At 56.4% G+C, this 19,101-nt stretch overlaps 8 protein-coding genes across 8 annotated transcripts; 4 read left to right on the top strand and 4 right to left on the bottom strand.

Annotated features, from left to right (window-relative positions):
• Positions 1–604: 604 nt before the first annotated feature.
• MFIFM68171_01552 (WSC domain-containing protein) lies at positions 605–1,939 on the top strand (the record flags this gene model as incomplete). Its single annotated transcript, XM_071056974.1, has 1 exon — positions 605–1,939. The coding sequence occupies one exon, from the start codon at positions 605–607 to the stop codon at positions 1,937–1,939; it is 1,335 nt and encodes a 444-aa protein (XP_070913075.1).
• A 982-nt stretch (positions 1,940–2,921) lies between these two features.
• On the bottom strand, positions 2,922–3,545 carry MFIFM68171_01551 (uncharacterized protein; the record flags this gene model as incomplete). The annotated part of the gene is made up of 1 exon (XM_071056973.1): positions 2,922–3,545. The coding sequence occupies one exon, from the start codon at positions 3,543–3,545 to the stop codon at positions 2,922–2,924; it is 624 nt and encodes a 207-aa protein (XP_070913074.1).
• Positions 3,546–4,924: 1,379 nt separating this feature from the next.
• Positions 4,925–6,466, bottom strand: MFIFM68171_01550 (Glutamyl-tRNA reductase; the record flags this gene model as incomplete). The annotated part of the gene is made up of 1 exon (XM_071056972.1): positions 4,925–6,466. The coding sequence occupies one exon, from the start codon at positions 6,464–6,466 to the stop codon at positions 4,925–4,927; it is 1,542 nt and encodes a 513-aa protein (XP_070913073.1).
• Positions 6,467–9,746: 3,280 nt separating this feature from the next.
• MFIFM68171_01549 (Peroxisomal membrane protein 4) lies at positions 9,747–10,701 on the top strand (the record flags this gene model as incomplete). Its single annotated transcript, XM_071056971.1, has 5 exons — positions 9,747–9,773; positions 9,840–9,955; positions 10,019–10,045; positions 10,112–10,242; positions 10,325–10,701. 5 exons carry the CDS (start codon positions 9,747–9,749, stop codon positions 10,699–10,701), a joined length of 678 nt encoding a protein of 225 aa, XP_070913072.1.
• A 1,528-nt stretch (positions 10,702–12,229) lies between these two features.
• On the top strand, positions 12,230–13,266 carry MFIFM68171_01548 (uncharacterized protein; the record flags this gene model as incomplete). The annotated part of the gene is made up of 3 exons (XM_071056970.1): positions 12,230–12,930; positions 13,070–13,129; positions 13,191–13,266. The coding sequence occupies 3 exons, from the start codon at positions 12,230–12,232 to the stop codon at positions 13,264–13,266; spliced, it is 837 nt and encodes a 278-aa protein (XP_070913071.1).
• A 912-nt stretch (positions 13,267–14,178) lies between these two features.
• Positions 14,179–15,701, bottom strand: NSA2 (Ribosome bioproteinsis protein; the record flags this gene model as incomplete). The annotated part of the gene is made up of 11 exons (XM_071056969.1): positions 14,179–14,214; positions 14,274–14,364; positions 14,421–14,454; positions 14,517–14,533; positions 14,575–14,689; positions 14,834–14,882; positions 14,936–14,958; positions 15,018–15,049; positions 15,126–15,507; positions 15,612–15,630; positions 15,699–15,701. 11 exons carry the CDS (start codon positions 15,699–15,701, stop codon positions 14,179–14,181), a joined length of 801 nt encoding a protein of 266 aa, XP_070913070.1.
• A 667-nt stretch (positions 15,702–16,368) lies between these two features.
• On the bottom strand, positions 16,369–17,575 carry MFIFM68171_01546 (SPT2-domain-containing protein; the record flags this gene model as incomplete). The annotated part of the gene is made up of 2 exons (XM_071056968.1): positions 16,369–17,514; positions 17,570–17,575. 2 exons carry the CDS (start codon positions 17,573–17,575, stop codon positions 16,369–16,371), a joined length of 1,152 nt encoding a protein of 383 aa, XP_070913069.1.
• A 773-nt stretch (positions 17,576–18,348) lies between these two features.
• On the top strand, positions 18,349–18,800 carry RPP2B (ribosomal protein P2; the record flags this gene model as incomplete). The annotated part of the gene is made up of 3 exons (XM_071056967.1): positions 18,349–18,507; positions 18,569–18,698; positions 18,754–18,800. 3 exons carry the CDS (start codon positions 18,349–18,351, stop codon positions 18,798–18,800), a joined length of 336 nt encoding a protein of 111 aa, XP_070913068.1.
• Positions 18,801–19,101: the final 301 nt, after the last annotated feature.

Genomic DNA, 19,101 nt, shown 5'->3' with positions numbered 1-19,101 from the left:
GTTGCCGACAACCGAGACCTGTCGCTCATCGCCTCATCGCCTCGACTTGTCATGCTTTGCTTTGGCTTTGACAGCCAACCCTAGCGATTGTAGCGCCCAGCTTGATGCGGCGGCCTGCCGAGTCCCAGGGAATGGCCTCATGTGGCTAGACTTGCGCTTCGAGTAGCTAGCTGAACCACTAGTCTCCTCAGGCGTTCCCCTTTTTGGGCGCACAGTCAGTCGAGCCCTCCGCGTGTCTTCTGGCGCGGATTTTTCCAATAGCGTCTGGGGACGAAGCCACAACAACGTTCTAATTTCCTAAGGCACTCTTGTCATTGGCTGGTTTGCCCTCTCTGCAGGTTCCAGAGATGCGGCTTTGAGGAATGTCCAAGGACATGGTTCGATAAACCGCAAACTCCGCAGGTGCTCCATCAGCCGTCAGGGGCCTAGCTAGACTCCCAATCTCGCTCTCTGCCGCCTCAACCAAAACTATGAGAACAATGGCGCCCAACCCTGACGGTGATAAAAGGGGATGCGCGCCGCCGTGCGCAACTACCCCGAGGAACCAGTGCTCGTCTCCCCGCGTCGTAGCTGTGAAAACAAACCCGTTAGGTTGTCTGGCATCATGGCTTCCATCGGTCCGCTGACCAGCCTCCGGGCAGCTGTCTCGCTCGCCTGCCTTGTGGCTGCCGCCCAGGCATTCCCTCACCAGTCGAACAGGCGGGAAGAAACCCCCTTCTCCCGCGACGGCTGCTTCGTCGGCAGCGCCAACGGGAACAGAGCACTGTCCGGTGCCAGCTACTATTCTGATGATGCCATGACAGTGGAAAGCTGCGCTGCTTTCTGCTCCAAGTTCAAGTACTTTGGCCTCGAGTACGGCAGCCAGTGCTACTGCGGAGACGCTCACTCGGCCCAGGCAGCCCCTGATAGCGACTGCTCCTTCCCGTGCTCCGGCAACAGCGCTCAGAAGTGCGGCGCCGGGGACCGTCTCGACCTCTATACGAACAACCTCTACATTGCACCGGCCCCTGCGACACTCGAGGAGCCTTACTTGGGGTGTTTCGTCGATCAGGGTGCCCGCGCCCTGCCAGATAACCTCCTCGGAGCCGACGACATGACGGCGCAGAAATGCGCCGAGCACTGCGCCAACTACAGCTACTTCGGTGTCGAGTACGGCCGTGAATGTTGGTGCGGCAACAGCCCTCCCAACACCCCAGCGCCCGAGTCGGAATGCTCCTTCCGTTGCGCCGGCGACGATTCCCAGATCTGCGGCGCCGGCAACCGGATCAACGTATGGGGCTCGCCGCTGCCGTCACCCGAAACTGTTGCGGACTTTGAATATTTTGGCTGCTTCACCGACAAAGGTGATGAGCGGGGCCTCAGGGGCAGGGTCACATACGACCCGGCTATGACCTTGGAGAAGTGCGCCTCCGCTTGCAGCGGATACTCCTACTTTGGCGTCGAGTTCGGTTCCCAGTGCTACTGCGGCACCTATCTCGAGGACTCGTCCGTGGAGCGCCCTCAGGCCGAGTGCTCGATGCGCTGCGGCGGCGACTACAACAACGTGTGCGGCGACGCCGACCGCCTCAACGTCTTTGTCAGCAACGACTGCAAAGAGGATCCTGTCAATCCGCCCACCGTCGCCGGCTTCAACTACCAGTCGTGCTGGACCGACAGCCCCGCCACGCGGTCTCTGACGGGCAACGAGTATCGCAGCGACGACATGACGGTCGAGAGCTGCGCCGCCTTTTGCCAGGGCTTCAGCTATTTTGGTGTTGAGTACTCGCGCGAGTGCTACTGCGGCAACGAGCTCGGCGGCCAAGCCGCGCCCGAGGAGCAGTGCAGTGAGATTTGTATGGGCAATTCGAATCAGTGGTGCGGTGCCCCTGAGCGCCTCAACGTCTACGTCGCTGGTGCTGCCCCGACGTCGAGCGCTGCTCCCACGGCGACGCCGGTGTGATCCGGAATACCTCGGTACGGCTTAGTATTTAAGGATGGCTAGATTGGGGAGGGAGCTTCTGTAGAGCGTGTCTCTAATTGACTTGGTAATATACTGTATCATCCGTCGCGTGTGTTCGATGTTCATTATGAAGGTAATGTTACTGGAGATGCACATGGCCGCAAGGCTAACCGTACATTCCCTATCACAGGATCAAATGGAATTAATAATCGGGCCCCCATGACGGCGCCAGGCTCCCTTCATGCCTCGTGCTCCTATCCGTGCGATTGACAAGCTCATCTTTCCAGTTCCACGTTAAGCGCCCAGACTTCAGCTTTTACTCTATTGACACCCGCAGAACTACGTATAATTACTACCAAGATTACCATACATATATCTTAATCGCAGCCGCACATGACAAGCCTATCTGGCGTTGGGTTTCCTTCTCTTTTCCAGCTCTCATACCCTAGTAACCAGCACGCACCCAATCGACGCCCATGACCATGAGCCGCTTCCACGTCGTATCTAGTATTCAAGAAAATATCATCGTACAGCAATTACCATTGCTACATCAGGGACTCACTAGCGCCATATCTCTGATCTAAACAATGGCATTTTCTACCCATATCTTTTTATAGGTACTAAAATGATAGCCTAAACGAGTCCACAGTCCGCCTATACAAAGCTACGCTGTTTGTCCTTTCTCGGAATCTTACCGTCTCGAGATCTCGACGTGTGCGAGCGTTTGGTGGTATTCTAACGAACTATCAGACTAGAGGAACAACACCCCAAACCCCACTGAGGCCAGGCCTCAAGTTATCTAGGACCCGAAATAATAGACTAACGGAGTGCCAACAGACAAAGCCAGAGTACTATCTCCTACCATTCGCTCCAGCTTCGACCAGTACGGCGACGCGTTACCAAATCGGCAATGAAACCCTTAACACCCCAGCAAAATGAATTCGCCGTCTTCCCACCGCACCGCCACCTCGGAACCCCATTCTCATTCCCGCTTCCTCTCCTCCTTCGCCCTCGCCCTAGCCCTCATCTCCCTCGCGCTCAAGACCGAGTACAGCCCCAGCAACCCCCCGGACACCAGAAACCTCCACACCTCCTCCACTCCCTCCCCGCTCGCCAGCCGGGCCCGGACGGCCCACGCGTCCGCCGCCATGCCGATCCACAACTGCGCCTGCCCCGTCCAGAGCAGCACGTCCCTCACGGCCTGCCACCCGCCAAAGTAGGCGTACATGAGCGCGTGGTGCGCCGCGTTGGCCGCGCCGAACCACCGCCACCCCTCGCAGCCGGGGAGGACGCGGACGAAGGTCAGCCAGGGCGTGGTGAGGTGGTGGACGGCGAAGTGGAGGTCGACCGCGTCGCCGGCGGCGGCGACGCTCAGGACGTCGACGTACTCGTAGAACTTGGACAGGTGGTAGAGGGTCCTCGCCGGCGCGTCGTGCCGCGGGGACGGGGAGAGGAGCAGGAGCAGGAGCAGGAACGAGGCGAGCGAGTAGGCGCGGTTGTTGTATTTGGAGAAGGTCGGCGCGACGCTCCTGGAGGGACCCCGGCGTCGGACCAGGAGCGTGGTGGTGAGCCAAAGCGAGAGGTAGACTAGCGATTGCAGGACCATGGTGGTCGGGGTGAAGATCGAGGTCGTTGTGCGCATCGTGCCGTGTCTGGTTCAGTGGGCGGGGATGTGGTGTAGGCTTGTGTGCTGGTCGATGGGTTGCGAAAGTCGCAGTCGCGGTTTGCAGTTGCAAGTTGCAGTTGGGGGTTGGGGTGACTAAACCCAGGATATAAGACGGGGTGAGTCATGCCGGGATGCGTTCATATCCGGGGCATGAGACCAGGGTCCGAGATGCCCCTCATGCTACGCCCGACAGCAGAGAGACTGGATAGGGTTAAGCTTCGGGCGGTAACCCAACGGGAAATAGGGACACTGACCCATGAATCAAGAATTGTATCTAGGCGCAATCACAACAATAGCCACGATAAAGTACATATTCCCACAACTTAACGTAGAACAGTGCCGCTCTACCCAGCTCTTATACATAGGTCCGTGTCCGTCGATTGGCTTGAATTGGTACAGGATCGTCGGGAACGGCCGGGGTGGTATGTAGAGGTTACTGCAACCTATCATTCTATTTGTTGCTAGCGGGGAGTTTGTTCAAGACATTCCGTTAGCGTGTTCTCCTGCACACAAGGAAACAAGAGCAACTATGCCGGTTCATTCTTGTACTATTACTCATGGGATCCTCTGTTGTTCCTGTAAATTGTTAGGCCGTCACCGCTCATATCATTAAGCAATGAGACCATTTCCATCCCAATGCGGAAAGGCCCCATAAGCTGGGAGCCCGCCGGGAAACATTGCCATAGGTGCCGGGGTTGGGAATACAGACGGATGTCGAGTGGTTTGAGTAGAGACTTGTACAAAACACGAGTCCCAAGGTCTGCACGGATAGTTAGATGGTGCAGATTCAATCGTAGGTTTGTGCTAGTTCTCATCCAGTATTAGAAAAAGTATACCCGCGTGCAAAATCCGATGTTCTTGCGTGCGTCTATTTCGCATGCGACAGCACTGGGCATGGCAGGATGCAAAAACACGTTGGTCAACTACTATATATAAAGATTAGAAAGGTATCTCAATTTAAAGGCCTAATGTGGTTCACCCTTAGCAGTCCACTTTCCTACAGGTCCCAGCATCCTATATACAAATCAACCCCTTTTTCCATCAAACCTCTTCGGGTAGTTCTAGCCCGTACTAGCCTTCCTTAGCAACTCTTGTCTTAGTAGCGCCAGATCGTCCTTAGAACCTATAGGCCGTGGGATGCATAGACTGGGAGTGTTTGATGGAAACCCTATTGTCTCGCCCAGCCTCTCTTCGTGGACTAGATGTTCCAACCGTCATCAGACCACCAGACTTGTGTAACACCATTAACATATTCTTACACCCAGCCGTCAAATATGTATAATCCCAATCTCATAGACACAGTACAACAACCTACCGTCCTAATGACCCGATTTCTCGTCCCCATCCGACCTCCACGTGTAATCCTGCATCCTATTGCTCCTCGGCCGCGGCTTGTCGCGCGCTGAATCCAACTCGCTCACCCCGCGCTGGTTCTCCTCCACCCATTTGGGCACCGCCTTCTGCAGGAACCGCATGAATTTCAACACCCCCACTGCATGTTCCGGCGGATCGCCATCGTGACGAAATACCCACTCGGGGAACCCGGCTCCAGCCCCAAACAGCCCCATGGTGCCTTTAGGCCCGATGGAGGGCGTGTAAAACGCGCCAGTAACGCCGTTGAACTCGAATCTCTTGGGCCCGCCCACCCGCGTGAGCGTCGGCCCCAGCAGCGTGTCCGGCATCGTCCTCCTCTTGTAGCCGATGCACTGGAACACGTGGTCAGCGTCGCCGAGGTTGGCCAGGAGTGTGTCGAGCTCGCTGCGCTCCAGGTACAAGCCGAGATGGCCGGGGTAGACGACGCGTTCGACGAGCTTGCCCACTGGTGAGCGGTCGAGCGCGTCACCATCGAGGTGCGTCCGCGCAAACACGGCGGCTTCGCCCTTTAGACCCGTCAGGTCGTTGGCGACGCCGCCCTGGGTAGACTCGTCGGGCTTGGCGAACTTGAGGTTGGGGCTGCGCGGCAGCCAGCAGACTTTGAGGAGCGGGTGGGTGGTGGTGTAAAGGTTGTAGAGGTTCCGGAGGACGAGGACGGCCGAGAGGGAGTCGCCTACGACGGCGATCTTGCGCGGCTCGTCGGATGGAAGGACGAGGCCTAGCCGTGAGGGCGTGAGGCCGATTTCGAGGGTGAGGCTGGATGTTTCGAAGGGGAGCCGCTCGTGTCGGGGGCGTGCGCCGATGCAGTAGACTAGCATGGGCGCCGTCCGCCGAATCGTCTCTATTTGGCTACCAGCGCCGATGAGATCGATTGTGACGCTCCAATGCGGTTTCAAGTAGACCTTCCTCAAATGTTTTACTCTCCGGAAGTGAGGGTGCGAGACTACGATCTTGCGCTGTTCCGAGGTAAACCTCGATTCTGTGACGTTCCCGGTGATGGGTATTACCCGATCGTGCGTAAGCAGACCGTTGGTTATGAACTTGAGCATGTCTCCTGCGTAGCTCAGCAAACATGTCCTATCGGGCCGGAGCGCCTCCAACGCTGTTACCGCGTTGGGCGTCGGCGCCTCATCACAGATCTTCCTGAACGTCGACAGGGCGCGAGCGTATTCCAAAAAGTCACCGACCGCGGTGTAGCTCGGCACCTCGCGCAATAACCTGCCGAGCCGCCCGCCTTCGAACGACTTATCGACCCATATTATCTTGCCGTCCGGCATGGCCTCGAGCAGGTTCCCGACGGCAGCGATGCCAGCGGGTCCGGCGCCGACGACAATGGCGGCCGCAGCCCCAACAGGTTTTTGGTGATGGATCTGTCGTGCAGGCCAGAGCGGCCTGCTGGGGCGAACCCATCGTCGAACAGGACCCGTTGATATTACTCGGCAGCAAGGCCCAGAATGGCTGCACCAGCGTGGTGTTAGCGGATGCATTTCGGGTAACGAATTTGCACGGGGAGAGAGAATGGGGCTGCTGGATTTAGAGACAGATTGAATTTGGTGACCCACTTCGAGGCTCCTATTGGTCCTATGACCTGATAAGCAGATAAAGCCAGCAAATTTGATTTCTTCTGAATCGAATTGACCTTGCATCGATACAATGCTCTGCGCAAAAAGTCACCCAGTTTTACTGTTCAAGCCCCAGCAACCAGGGCTATCGAGATGCCTATGGTGTCTCAGGTCTAGTGAGTCTCGCAATGGCTCGGAAGATCTCAGTTATCGCTGTCTCTGGAAACTCCTAAAACGAGGAAACCTGTCAAACCCCCCAAACGCCGACACAACATGCACAATTTCTCCATGCCCCAGCCAGTAATTACATGGTTCCTCACATCGCGAGAATTGGAGCTCGTGTATAAACAGTTTAGGAATACCAGCCAGTCCAACGGTCGGCAGTAGCTGACATTGACATCTCTTGTCTCGGTTTTCAAAATCCAGTCCGCAGAGTCAGTACAGATGCGATCGTAGACAGCCCAACAGGCGGCGACAATAAAGATGTCTTGCTCGTGAAATGCTCGACGTGCATCAAACAATGAAGTCGGAAAACGTTGTTCGTCTGTTGGACCTTAATTACTAGTCGGTGGCGATCCCACAGGAAGAAGCGAGAAAGTGATGAGCAAAATGGTCATGGCAGGCAGCGTGGGATTGCGCTGTTGCGAGAAAATGGGATTCACACTGCCAACTGTCTGTTGGTGCTGTTGTTCGCTGCCTGTTGCCAACTGTCAGTGTGCTGAGGTGGTCGACACGGAGCCTTGGACACCCTGCTGGGGCGACCAATGACAGCCCCTGGAAGAGCTAGGTCGAGGACCACTTACATGCTGCCACACAGCTTTGGGCGTCAATTGCGAGAATCTCAACGCCGGAAAGGCGAACTTTTGCTGTTCCAATACTAACGTTACAAGTCGTGCTAGAACCATCTGGCTAGATGGAGTGGCAAAGATTGGGTCGGAATGTGAAGCCCTGTCTCGGGCACGACCTGGATTTCAAGGTCCACTTCCTTCACCAGGTTCAGACTGAATTCAATTACATGCACAATATTCGTGAGATTTGATTGTTCTGAATCTACGCCATTACGAGCACTTCGGTATCGGCCGTACTATTGCCTTTCCAAGATGGGCAACGATGTCTCTAAGCCTGCCGGTTCAGGCAAAGAAGCCGTCCCGGCACAAGTACACACTACTCCTCTTCCTACACCAGCGCAAGCCCCGGTGAAGGATCCCCGACCGGATCTCTTGACCCCGGAGATGACTCCCCCAAGGACCTACAGGCCACTCACTCCACCGCCTTCCGGTATCTCGAAGCAACCACCAATCCCAGCACACGCCCGATTTGGATTCCGACCAGGGACACCGACACCCCCTGAAACCCCGGTGACGCCTTCCGTGTCCTTTTCTCTCTCGGACACGCCCGCGTCACTCTCAACCTCACTCACAATCCCCTCTACCGGCAAACACACACCAAGATACACAATCCCCCCGTCGCCCTGCTCCAAATGCCACCGCTCCACCCTCCAATCGGACCCGCACATCCAAGGTTCTCCACCGCGCCCCCTGAAATGCGGCCACACACTCTGCCGCGCCTGCACTCGGGCGTCCTTCCTCGCCTCGCTCGCCACAGACCCCTTCACGCCAGCCGTCTGCTCCTGTTGCGCCTTCTGGCTCCCCGCTTCGAATTCTCCAACCAACCACCGCCTCCAGGATAGCATCTCCAGTCCGGACAGCCACAGCCAGAGTCCAGACAGAGAAGGCGACGAAGATGATGATGGAGAAAGACAACGAGGACGCGAAATCCCCCTCGCAGTACTCGGCACGGTCTCGACCCCCGCCGAGTTCCTCGCGTACCGGGACAAGCTGCGCGAGCGGAAGACGCCCGTCGCGCAGCGCTTGTACTGCCACGACAGGGAAGGTTGCGGCATGTTTCTGTCCGGGGAGTGGCAGCGCCCTAGAACGGGGACGTGTCCATTGTGTGGCGGGAGGACGTGTAAGGTTTGCGGGGGGAGAGCGCATCTCTTTGGAGCAGGAGGCGGCGCCGCCGGTCGGTTAGGTAAGTTTGTGCTCTTGTTTTCTTTATTTTATTTTATTTTTTTTCTTCCCCCCTTCTTCTTGGGGCTTGAGCATGAATATAGGCTGACTGGTTGGCTCTGAATTCAGCGAACAAGAGAAAAGGAAAGCGAGCTGTGGGGTTAAGGAGGAGCAAGAGGACGACGACGGATAGGAAGGGGCAGCTTTGCCAACATCAACTGACGTGAGATGTTATAAAACTATGTGCGAGTTCATGATGTTGGTCGAGATGAGAGCCGGCGACGGGGAGTCGGAAATAAAATGATGCTATGAAACTGTGGGCGACCACTGAGGTGAGATATGGCCCTACCCCATTAGACTTTTCGCTTACAATAACTGACAATCTGGTATTAGGAACGGGAAAATGATAAGAAACATGGTCGAACAGGTTGTATTGTAACATGTGATGGAGCACTGGGCTGCGCGGGTGTTCTCAAGCACAATTCATGTAGAACTTGACCTTTTTGGAAGGTTATGAGCGGTTAATTAAAAAAATAGATGATTACTGAAGAGACTTAAGCGCTTAGTGAAATTTCCCCAGCTGTAAAATGCCAAAGGGTGAGCGTGTGATGTTTCTGGTGTCACTATGAGCCAAAGGGTTAGGGTTGTGCGAGGATTTGCTGGCTCCAGAAAAGTCAAGCTGGTCTGGCAACCTGGAGTGTCTAGAGGAGTGGAGCGTCGGAGATGGTACCCGAAGAAGCTATCGTCAATCGCCTGTGTTCTGAAAGCGACAGGCCACAGGCAACATGGAGACTCATTGGGCTCAGTTATCGGACAAAGGTTTGGGTTGGGAAATCGCTTTCACATGCAAGCTGGACCCCGGGTATCTGCAACCAAGGTTCCACAACGCTCTGCCCCTGCGTCATGTTCGCGGGGAACCCAGCCCGCCAATTCCTCGGGCTACCAGGGTTTGTGCCGATAAGTGCCGTCAGTCCCCGCGGGTTGCACATGCAGCCGCCGAACTTTCCTTATCCGTGCCGCGACAACTTCCAGATCAAACCTCCGAAAACCCGTTTGCCTACCACGGACTGCAGATCCGGCCTACAATACGCTCTGCTCTCCGATGAGGTAGAACCCGTAATTTGTCTCCGAGTGCTCAGTGCACCGAACCTCCGTCGCTCCCTCCAATCATACCATCACCCAATTGCCGAGGCAACATGTCGAGCGCACTCGAAACTCTCAAGGTGACCCAATATGGCGCATGCGCGTGCCGCGTAGGCAAGAACGTATTCTAATCGATTGCAATGCAGGCCGCCGCCGAGCGCATCGTCCTCGACCCGAAATACCACGATCTCCTAGCCGTCATCAAGGGTGCGCGCAATGGCGCCGTCTACGGGACCAAAGTGCGGTTTCCGCACGCCCTAGTGTACGACGTCGGCAGACATACCACAACCTGGAGTGCCGGACGAAGCTGACGGGTTTCACACAGAATGATCTTGCTTTTCCGCTCCGGAACGTATGCAACTCCGATAGCACCCGGCGTGCTCCTGCCAAACAGCTAACCTTCGCGCCTGCGATCCAGTTTCCGCGAAAAAGCAGGGCTCATCTTTCGCGCGACGAGGACACACGCCCGAAATCTCGCCAAGTTTGCGACCATTTATAAGGCTACGTGTTTACTGTTAAAGTGGTATGGGGCGACGCCGGGCAAGGAAGGCAAGACAATCCGAGTTTCTCTCCCCGGGCGCGGTGTATACTCGGGAAACAAATAAGGTTGGCTAACTCTCGGCATCTACAGGCCCCTACGATAGCTTCATTGCAGGCCTCCTCGGCGGCTACGTCGTCTTCGGGCAGCGGTCGAAGCGGTCGGGCAAGATCTCGAGCGTCAACCAGCAAATCGTCGTATACGTCTTCGCCCGCGTGGCGCTGGCGCTGGCCCGCTTGGCTGTCAAGCCGGGCTATGGCCTTCCGGGTGTTTCAGAACCTCAGCGCAGCGCCGCCATCAGCCACTACGCCTGGTCCGTATTTGCTAGTGTCTCGTGGGCCGCAGTCATGCACCTTTTCCGTTGGCACGCCGCCGAGCTACAGCCTAGCCTCCGCAGCAGCATGACGTACATCTACTCGAATGCCGACTCGTGGGATGGGCTACGGAACTTTATATGGCATAACAAATAAGGCGTAGGAACGGTGTCCGCACACATTGTACCGGCGTTAACTGGTTCTGGGGGGTTTAGATCTGGATTAGGTTGTTGGCGCTTTATAGCATTTGAAGCCAACGTACGGTGGTTGCCGTTGGCTAGCGGGTGGCTGATATATTTACACACGCATATGAGTTATCATTCAAGCTTAGTTATATCGAGAAAGCTTGGGTACAGCCACAGTGGGCTGCGCGTTACGTGTGATGCTCAAGCTGTCGGACTGGCAATACCCCTGGAACCGTCCTCGATGGAATGACATCAGGGGTCCCCGGCAATGCGATAAGATAGCGCGCCCAACCCCGCGGTACCGGCACCTTGCAACAAGAACCCAACCCGGACTCGTTTGCTCCTTGGGTTTGTTCCGTGAATAAACACAATCTACAAGTTCTCATTCGGATCTTTGTCATGCCCTACGAAGAAAATCCAAGCATTTGGTTTGAGAATTAACTTCCTGGGTTGCAGTCCTGCTCAAACCGCAACACTCCATCCAGCTGCCCTCTACCTGAAGACCTACGAAGTATCGTTTCAAGCCCTGCGCCACCCTAGTTTCTTGTCTCTTTGGAACAAAAGTCCTTTTAGGGGCTCTGACGAAGGTGTTCCTTCGAATCAATATCGATTCTGGCAGGTAGCTTCCCAGCTCGTGAAGGGAGGCTGGGAACTCGAGGAGATGCCTAGTTGCTCCCACGGTTGGGCCTACACCCTCAGTTGACTCACAGGCCGCGTGCACAGATTCACAAGCAAAGAATTTAGGTTTCCCTTTCATTCTTTCTCACTCTAGACTCCAGAAAATCGAGTTACCGCTGCGGCGAAGCTTCGATTCCTTCTCTTTTATCTCGGGGGCTGGTTGATGCCTTGCGGCGAGCTGTCGCTGCCTAGAGCTTCTGCACGCAAACTTGGTTTCATCCACTGGAACACGCGAAAGCTCGCAAGCTCCAGATCTCATTGTTTATCCGCTTCGTGGTGCCCATCGGGTTTGTCCCACTCTCCAGAACTTTAGCTCTGGGGCTCTGGGGAGTCTCCAAGTGTTCTGCATCTGCGAACCACGCCCTGCCCTGTGTCCGGGGAGAGGTTGGTCGACGAATGACCTTTTGGTTTGTGTCTCGACACGAACCACTGACTCCGCTGCAGCGTCGAGTCACTTGTTGGCATGCCATTTACTTCCTACCTTACCTAACTTTCCGTCCAGTTGTTCATGATCGGCTTCATCCTGGATGCAGTTGGCGAGGGGGCTAGTATATCTTCCCAAGTCCTCGAGCCTCCTGCCAGTTCGCTTTCTCTGCCTCCTCTTCTCTCCCCATGACTTCTTCGATCCGTCCATGACTCCACATAAAACTTCATCATCCTCTGCAAGTCGGCAAAGCAGAGCAGCCACAAGAGACTACCTTAACTAAACTTGCGACTCAATAAGATACCTTACCTTCCTCACCCAACACAGCATCACCCCCACCATCACCACAACCCCTTACTTTACACAACCCTCCCTCCAACAAAACCCACAGCCCACCATGGCAGCAGCAGTAGCAGCAGCACTACCACTACCACCAACCCCCCCGGCAACCGAATGCATCCTCTGCGCCTCCCCCATCCCGGCCTCCCACCGAACCCCGCCAGCCCGCGCCCCCACCCTGCCGTGCGGACACACGCACTGCCTCGCCTGCCTCCGCCGCAACTTCCACATCGCCCTGGTCAGCGCGCCGTTCCAGCCCGCGCGGTGCTGCGACCCGGCCGCGCGCATCGAGCCCGCCCTGCTGCGGGACTGCCTCGGGCTCACCTCGCACGAGGCCCACGCCTACCGCGAGCGGCTGGCCGAGCACGACACGCGCGACAAAGTCTACTGCTTCGACCCCCGCTGCAGCGCCTTCATCCCCGCCATGCTCCGGGCCGGCCGCATGGGCCGGTGCCGCGTCTGCTGGAAGAAGACTTGCTTGCGGTGCGGCGGGCGGGGGCATTTTGGAGGTTGTGGTGTTGCGGATCTGGATGCGGATGGGGATGGGGATGGGGATGGTGTTGGTGTTGACCGTGGGGACGGGACGGTGGCTGTCGGGGGTAGGGGGTTTAGGGAGGTTGCGGAGGGGAATAGGGACGGAGCTGGGGCTGTGGCTGGGAAGGGGACGGGGATGGGGACGGGGATGGGGGCGAAGGGGAAGAAGAAGCCCAGGGTGTCGAATGACGAGCGGTTTTGGCGGTTGTCGAGGGAGATGGGGTGGTATGTTGCCCGTTCTCTTATCATTCTCTTCGTCGCCCCACCTCCTCCCCCTCACTCGCTCTCTTGCTCCTTACTGTCTACTCCCGTCACCGGGAATGTGTGTAACGCGGGTGGAACGTGGCTGACGCTCTTACCGTAGGAAACGCTGCCCGGATTGCAAGCGGTGGGTGGAAAAGACGGACGGGTGCAACCACATCGCGTGAGTGTCTTCCTTCCTTTCTCCCTGCCCTCGCGCGGACACTGTGGCTGACTCCAGGCAGATGTATCTGCGGATGCCACTTCTGCTATCGCTGCGGGCGGGCACCGTACGGGAACCATGGGGAGTGCGCCATGTGAGTGCGCGGCGGAGAACATCACCGTCATGAGATGCGATGAATGACCGTCCCTCCTTTTCTTCCTCTCTTTTGTCCTAGAAAGTCACTTTTCCATTCTCTCTCCTATGTTTTGCATGGGTCGGTGGCCCGCTCAACTTTTGCTTTATTTCAGATCTAGTCGATGACACTCAACGACATACATGCCATCGATCAGGCGTTATAGGATAGGGTGGTTGGGATATACCCCTGGTCGTCCCGCTCTTGAATCTGATTTGCAGGATGATGAGCCGGCAGGATACTTCGGACGGAGTCGGGTCGTCCTTTTTTGTTTTCTTTTCCTTCCTCGTATTCGAGAGGCACCCGCATAGTCCTGCATGGCAAGGGTCTGGTATATGTTTGGGTAGAAAAATTTGCTTTATATCATGGATTGCATAGGTATCTATTAGCGTTATTGAGTCTGGCTGGCTGGGTTGGAGACGCTATCCTGCTGTCTGACGCGGAAGATTAAATGTACTTGACCACTCATGCAAAGACCTAGTATTCCTCTCGTCCCCGCTGTGGCGTTCCATGCATTGTCGTGATGTATCGTCATCGTCTCGGCGGCGCTGCCGGTCGAGGCTACTTCTTGAGGACGGTTGGATCAAGATGCAACTACTCCGGGGGTGGTTTCTCCAAATTGGGAATTCCGGCTGCTCGAGCATGACGTTGCTCTGTACTAGCTGTATCTACGGTTCCACGACCTGCAGCCGAAGGACTACCCATTCCACATTCCGACAGTCAACTGACGACATGGGCAAACGAGAACACATTTTGTGTGATATCAACAACCATCTCCAACACCAAACGCCATTCCCATGCACGAGAAATCTGCAAATTTTTGTTTGCAATCCGCCCCAGATATACTCAGCATTACTAATTCCAATCCAAGTGAACCCTATACTAGGAGAACGGCGTTCAAGCATCCATCGTTCTGTCGGAGGAAACGTCAGGATCCAAAGAGTAAGAGCATCACAACAACGAAGAACATACCTCGGGGTTGTTTGTGATCTGCGCGTAACGGCCCCAGGCGATCTTGCCCGATGCCGTCACGATACCCAGATCGGACACGTTGACCTCGATGCTGCGGCTTGAATTAGAATGCGTCCCAGGGAGGGCTTACAGACGGTGCCAACATACATTGTTCCCTTCGTCAGAACACCCAGTTGGGTATCTTTGTCCTAGTTAGCGCTCCCCGAAGGGACGAGTCCTGGTTGATTGATCGGGGAGACATACAGCTGGTGGCTGTTAGCCTGCAGTTACAGAAAGGGGGCAGCACCAGGGCGCGACTTACAGAGGGTTGCTTGGGTTCTTCTTGACGCCGAGGATGGGGAGCTGTACCGTCACGTTCAGGGTCGGGTGCGTGACGTTGGCCTTTTTGTAACGTAGACCCATGGGCCGGATGAAGCCTGCGCGCCGGTCAGTGCCCGCTGTACAAGCAGTCTTCGGGCTACGGCAAGTCCGGGACATGGATGAGGCAATAGTCGGAACCCTCTCCAGAATCGATATCCAAGACCAACACCTTGCCCGGTGGTGGAGATGATAGGACTCACGTTCGTACTTGACGGGCCGTCTAGTGAAGTCGGGTCCAACAAAAGTAGGCTAAGCAAGGGGTTAGCATTGTCACCGCCGCAACCACATCGGACAAGGCAGACCTTTGTGACAACACGCTTCCACCCTGTTGCCCATCGTTAGCATGGGCTCAACCTAGTTAAGATGGTTGGCGAGGCAACATACCTTTCTTTTGCGTCTTCTTGCCAGTTTTGACGCTGCCCCTCCAGTCAGCACAGTTGTCATCTCTCTTCGGGTTTCCAACCCCACAGACGAGCGGACCAGAGCACGTACACCTTGAACAGCTCTTCCTCGCTGATCCCCTTGACCTTGGGAATGGGCACCGAGAACCTCGCCGCCTTCTCGGCGCGCTTATTCTTGATCTGTGAGCTCAGCGCCTTAGCCGTGGTCGGGTTGGCGCGGTCGAGCAGGTAGGCGGGGATGGGGTCGGAGGGCTCCTTCTCGGCGGGGGCGCCCTTGACGTTGCGCTCCTCGTGCTGCTTGATGGTCTTGCGCATCTGTATCTTCTGGGCGTGCCGCTGCTTGGCGTACAGCTTAGCCCGCAGGCCGCGCAGGTTCTGCGCATTCTCGCTCTGCTTATGGCCCTCACGGGCGGCCTTCTTGCGCGCGCGCTCCTCAGCGTCAAGGCGCTTGCCGTGGAGCTTGCGGTGCCGCTCTGTTTTGTTGTGGCGGCCGCCATTAGATAGGTCGTCCTGAAAGACGGAATGGGAAGGGGTTTGGCATGGATGTCCGGAGCGGTCTGGAAGAAGGGAAGCATACCGATATACTCGTTCTGAGGCTGTATTTCGAAGAGAAGGCGGTTAGTAAGGCCGTCAACTTGCGGAGGGACGAGAAAGGGATACACACCATGGTGAAGCGTGGCTCCTTGAAGGAGAACTCAACCTATCGCTCCGGCACGGTATTCTGACTTGCAAGTTTGCCGCGAGACTGTTGTGTATGCGATTCGATACAGGCACCGTGCTGGCGACGTTTTCCGAACCCACTGATAAAAAAATATCAATGCCTTATCAGTTTTGCAGGTGGCGGGCGTCTTGGTGGGGGCTACAGTGTACGGTCGCCTATTGGTCGATGTCCTGACAGTGGAGATCCAGCTTCCCCCCCCCACGCGGACCCCCGGCAGGCCGATCACAGCTAAACTTCACTACCCCCCATGGCACAAGCGGGAATCGCATGGGCAGGATTTGGGGGACAAGAAGGTGACTGTGCAAGCAGGTAAATACCATTGCTTCGAATAGTTGGGCCGGGTGCATGAAGCACCAAGCGTTATCCTAGACAAGATGCCAGTCCCTAGAACCATAGCAAGCCTTCCGGGCCATGCGTGCTGAGATCTACAGAGGAGGCATACAACTAAATACAGAGCACATGACGTATCCTAATACGCTCTTCCTAACCCATAAACTCCAATGCTAATGCGGTATCTCGTTGGGTGCCCCGTCTTGAAATCAACGCCGTATTCGCATGCTTCCCAGAAAATCACTCTCCCAAAATGCCACCCTGAACGACCAAAATTAGGCTATCAGCGGGCACCAGCCTTGGACCTCGCCGCTTGGAGGAGTTTGCGCTTCCGCTCCTCTTTCTCTCGCTTCAGCCTCCTCTCTAGTGCCTCCTGCTCCAGGTCCTCGCGCCGCGCAAACCGGTCGGCTTCTTGCTCCTCGTCTTCGATATCCGACAATCCGGCCTCCATATCAGACTCATCTTCCTCCGAGCCATACCCATACCCGGGGCGGTTGCCGTACCCGGGTTCTTCGTCCTCATCGTACTCGATGAAGTCGTCCAGGTCATCGTCATCCTCATATCTCCTCCGCGAGCTCGTGGCTGGTGCACCGTACCGAGGCCTGTCGCGAGAAGCGGGCTCGGAACTGGAACGACTAATCGCCGCTGCCTTTGCTGTTGTCGACGTCCCGGGCGGCGGCCGTGCAGTGCCCGTGTACCCCGTTGTAGCCAGAGCTGCCTTCTTAATCTTCTTTTCCTCGACGACTGGACCTGCCTTTTTGACACTGGTCGGGCCAGACGAGAGGCCATTTCGCGAACCTGAGGATTTACCACCATCCCGTAACGGCGTCACTGTAGCGCCGCTTCGGCCAGGGACTGCTGGCCTCGATGCCGCCCTCGACTTCCGTGACTCCTCCGCCTTCATCTCCTTGCGTTCCTTCATAGTCATTGGCCGCCCAATCGTTTTGTGGTGGATCTTGCCCAAAGACTCCCGTTGCTCCGAGTTTGCCTTAGCCCGTGCCATGATCTCCGCGAATGAGCGCTTCTTTGGTGGTGCAGAATCTGTGGGCGCCGGACGCTTGGCAACAGGCCGAGAAGGTAATGGTTTGCTGCTATGTGTGGATGATGACCCTGCGGCGATGGGCTGAGTTGTAGTAGCGCCGGGCCTCTGTGTGAGTCCCGGTTTGTTGACAAGGGGTCGCAACGTTGGCGCGGCCTTGTCGATAGAGTTGCCCATAGGCTTATCCTCGGGCCGAGGAGATGGCTTCGATGGATTGCCATTCGGCCCTGACGAGGAATCCACCATTGACTGGGTGCGAGCCGTCTTTGACCCCGCGATGCGAAGCTCATCCTCGGCTTTCCGCTTGGGTAAGGTTGCGCTGGGCCGCGGTGGCGGGTTCGGCGACGGTGTGGGCTTTTCGCCGGTTATCGACGCAAGCAGGTCGAGAATCTGAGGCAATCAGTCAGCATCAGAGAGGCCGCGCAGAGGACGCGGCAGCGCTCACCGGCATTTTGACTGCTCTCCCTTGGGCCAAGACCAAAAGCTCGCGCTTTGACTGAGCCCTCCCCAACCTCACACTGAGTCTCGGCGTGGAGGCATTGAAAGAGGACGAAGGATCAACCAGTAACCTTGCCACTTGCCGCTTCTGCTCTCGCTGCGCAACGTCCAATACCGCAGATGAGTGGAAAGCGTGATTCGGGGCGAAATTCGATGCTGCGGAGTTCGCCGGAAAACCGGAGGATGGGGCGTTGCAACGAAACGATGGTTTTGAAAGGGGACAAAGAGGTTGCGTGATCGATGGGTGCTTCAACGTTGGCCGACAGCCGCTTTTAAGTGCTAGAGGGGGCCTTAACAATTTTGAAGCGGAGCCTTGAGAGGGCCCACATTGGATGGGAACCCGACTTGCAGGTCAACCGGAGACAAGTGTCACCGATTCCGGCAAACGTGGTCCCCCTAGAGGTGACGATCAGATTATGTCAGCAGAGGCCGAGTTCCATTCTCTGCCCTAACTTCGGCCAGCCAGCAGTCAGGTGACAAGTGGGCCCGAAAAGTGCGGGCTCACAATATTCAGAATTAGCAAATAAATCGGTTCCAAGAACTTCTCGAGAACCAGCCATCACGACGAGAACTAAGAAGAGTCTTTCTCCGCCCAACCCTGCGGTTAAAATCGATTGACATCTCTTGTTCCTCTCTTTTCCCACAAGTGAGGACCACTCCCCGCCGGCTACGCAAGCGACTGATGCAAGGACACGGAGATTGACAAGTCGTAGAAAACCAGACAAGATGAAGCACCTCGCCGCTTACCTCCTTCTCGGCCTCGGCGGCAACGCCTCTCCTTCGGCCGCCGACATCAAGGCTGTCCTCGAGTCCGTCGGCATTGAGGCTGATGACGAGCGTCTCGAGAAGCTCCTTTCTGAGCTCGAGGGCAAGGACATTAACGAGGTGGGAAAAGACGGCGTTCCCGAAGGCGGTTAGGCGAATTTGCTGACATTTAATGTTGCAGCTGATTGCTGAGGGCTCCTCTAAGCTTGCCTCTGTCCCCTCTGGCGGCGGTGGCGGCGCTGTTGCTGCTGCCGGTGCCGCTGCCGGCGGCGGCGCCGAGGCTCCCAAGGAAGAGGAAAAGAAGGAAGAGGGTATGCACACGCGCCTTAAATCGCGCACTGTCCCAGCGGCACTAACATTGAGTAGAGAAGGAGGAGTCGGACGAGGACATGGGCTTCGGTCTCTTCGACTAAGGGTCGTCTTGCCCCGAAATCACCTAACGTGGTTTGGGCTTTTCCGGGGAACCTCGACGATCTATGGGCACGATTGCGACGTTGTTTACATGGCATTGGGCTCGGCCGCGGATATGGAGTTGTCGGGTTTGAGGGGCTCTGCCAATGATGGCGCGCAGCTGCAGATAGACGGAACAATAAAAAGTACCAGGGTTCTCTTCGGCGTCGAGCACCTCACTTGCCCTCGGCCTTCCCGGGCCATCAGGCGCCGTGTCTTGCCTCCTTCCCCCAGCGCAAAGGACTGTCATAGGCAATCCGGCCA

Source organism: Madurella fahalii (genome assembly GCF_045866475.1).
Source record: "Madurella fahalii IFM 68171 DNA, scaffold_1, whole genome shotgun sequence".
Taxonomy (NCBI): domain Eukaryota; kingdom Fungi; phylum Ascomycota; class Sordariomycetes; order Sordariales; genus Madurella; species Madurella fahalii.
This window is presented reverse-complemented; position numbering and strand designations above follow the sequence as displayed.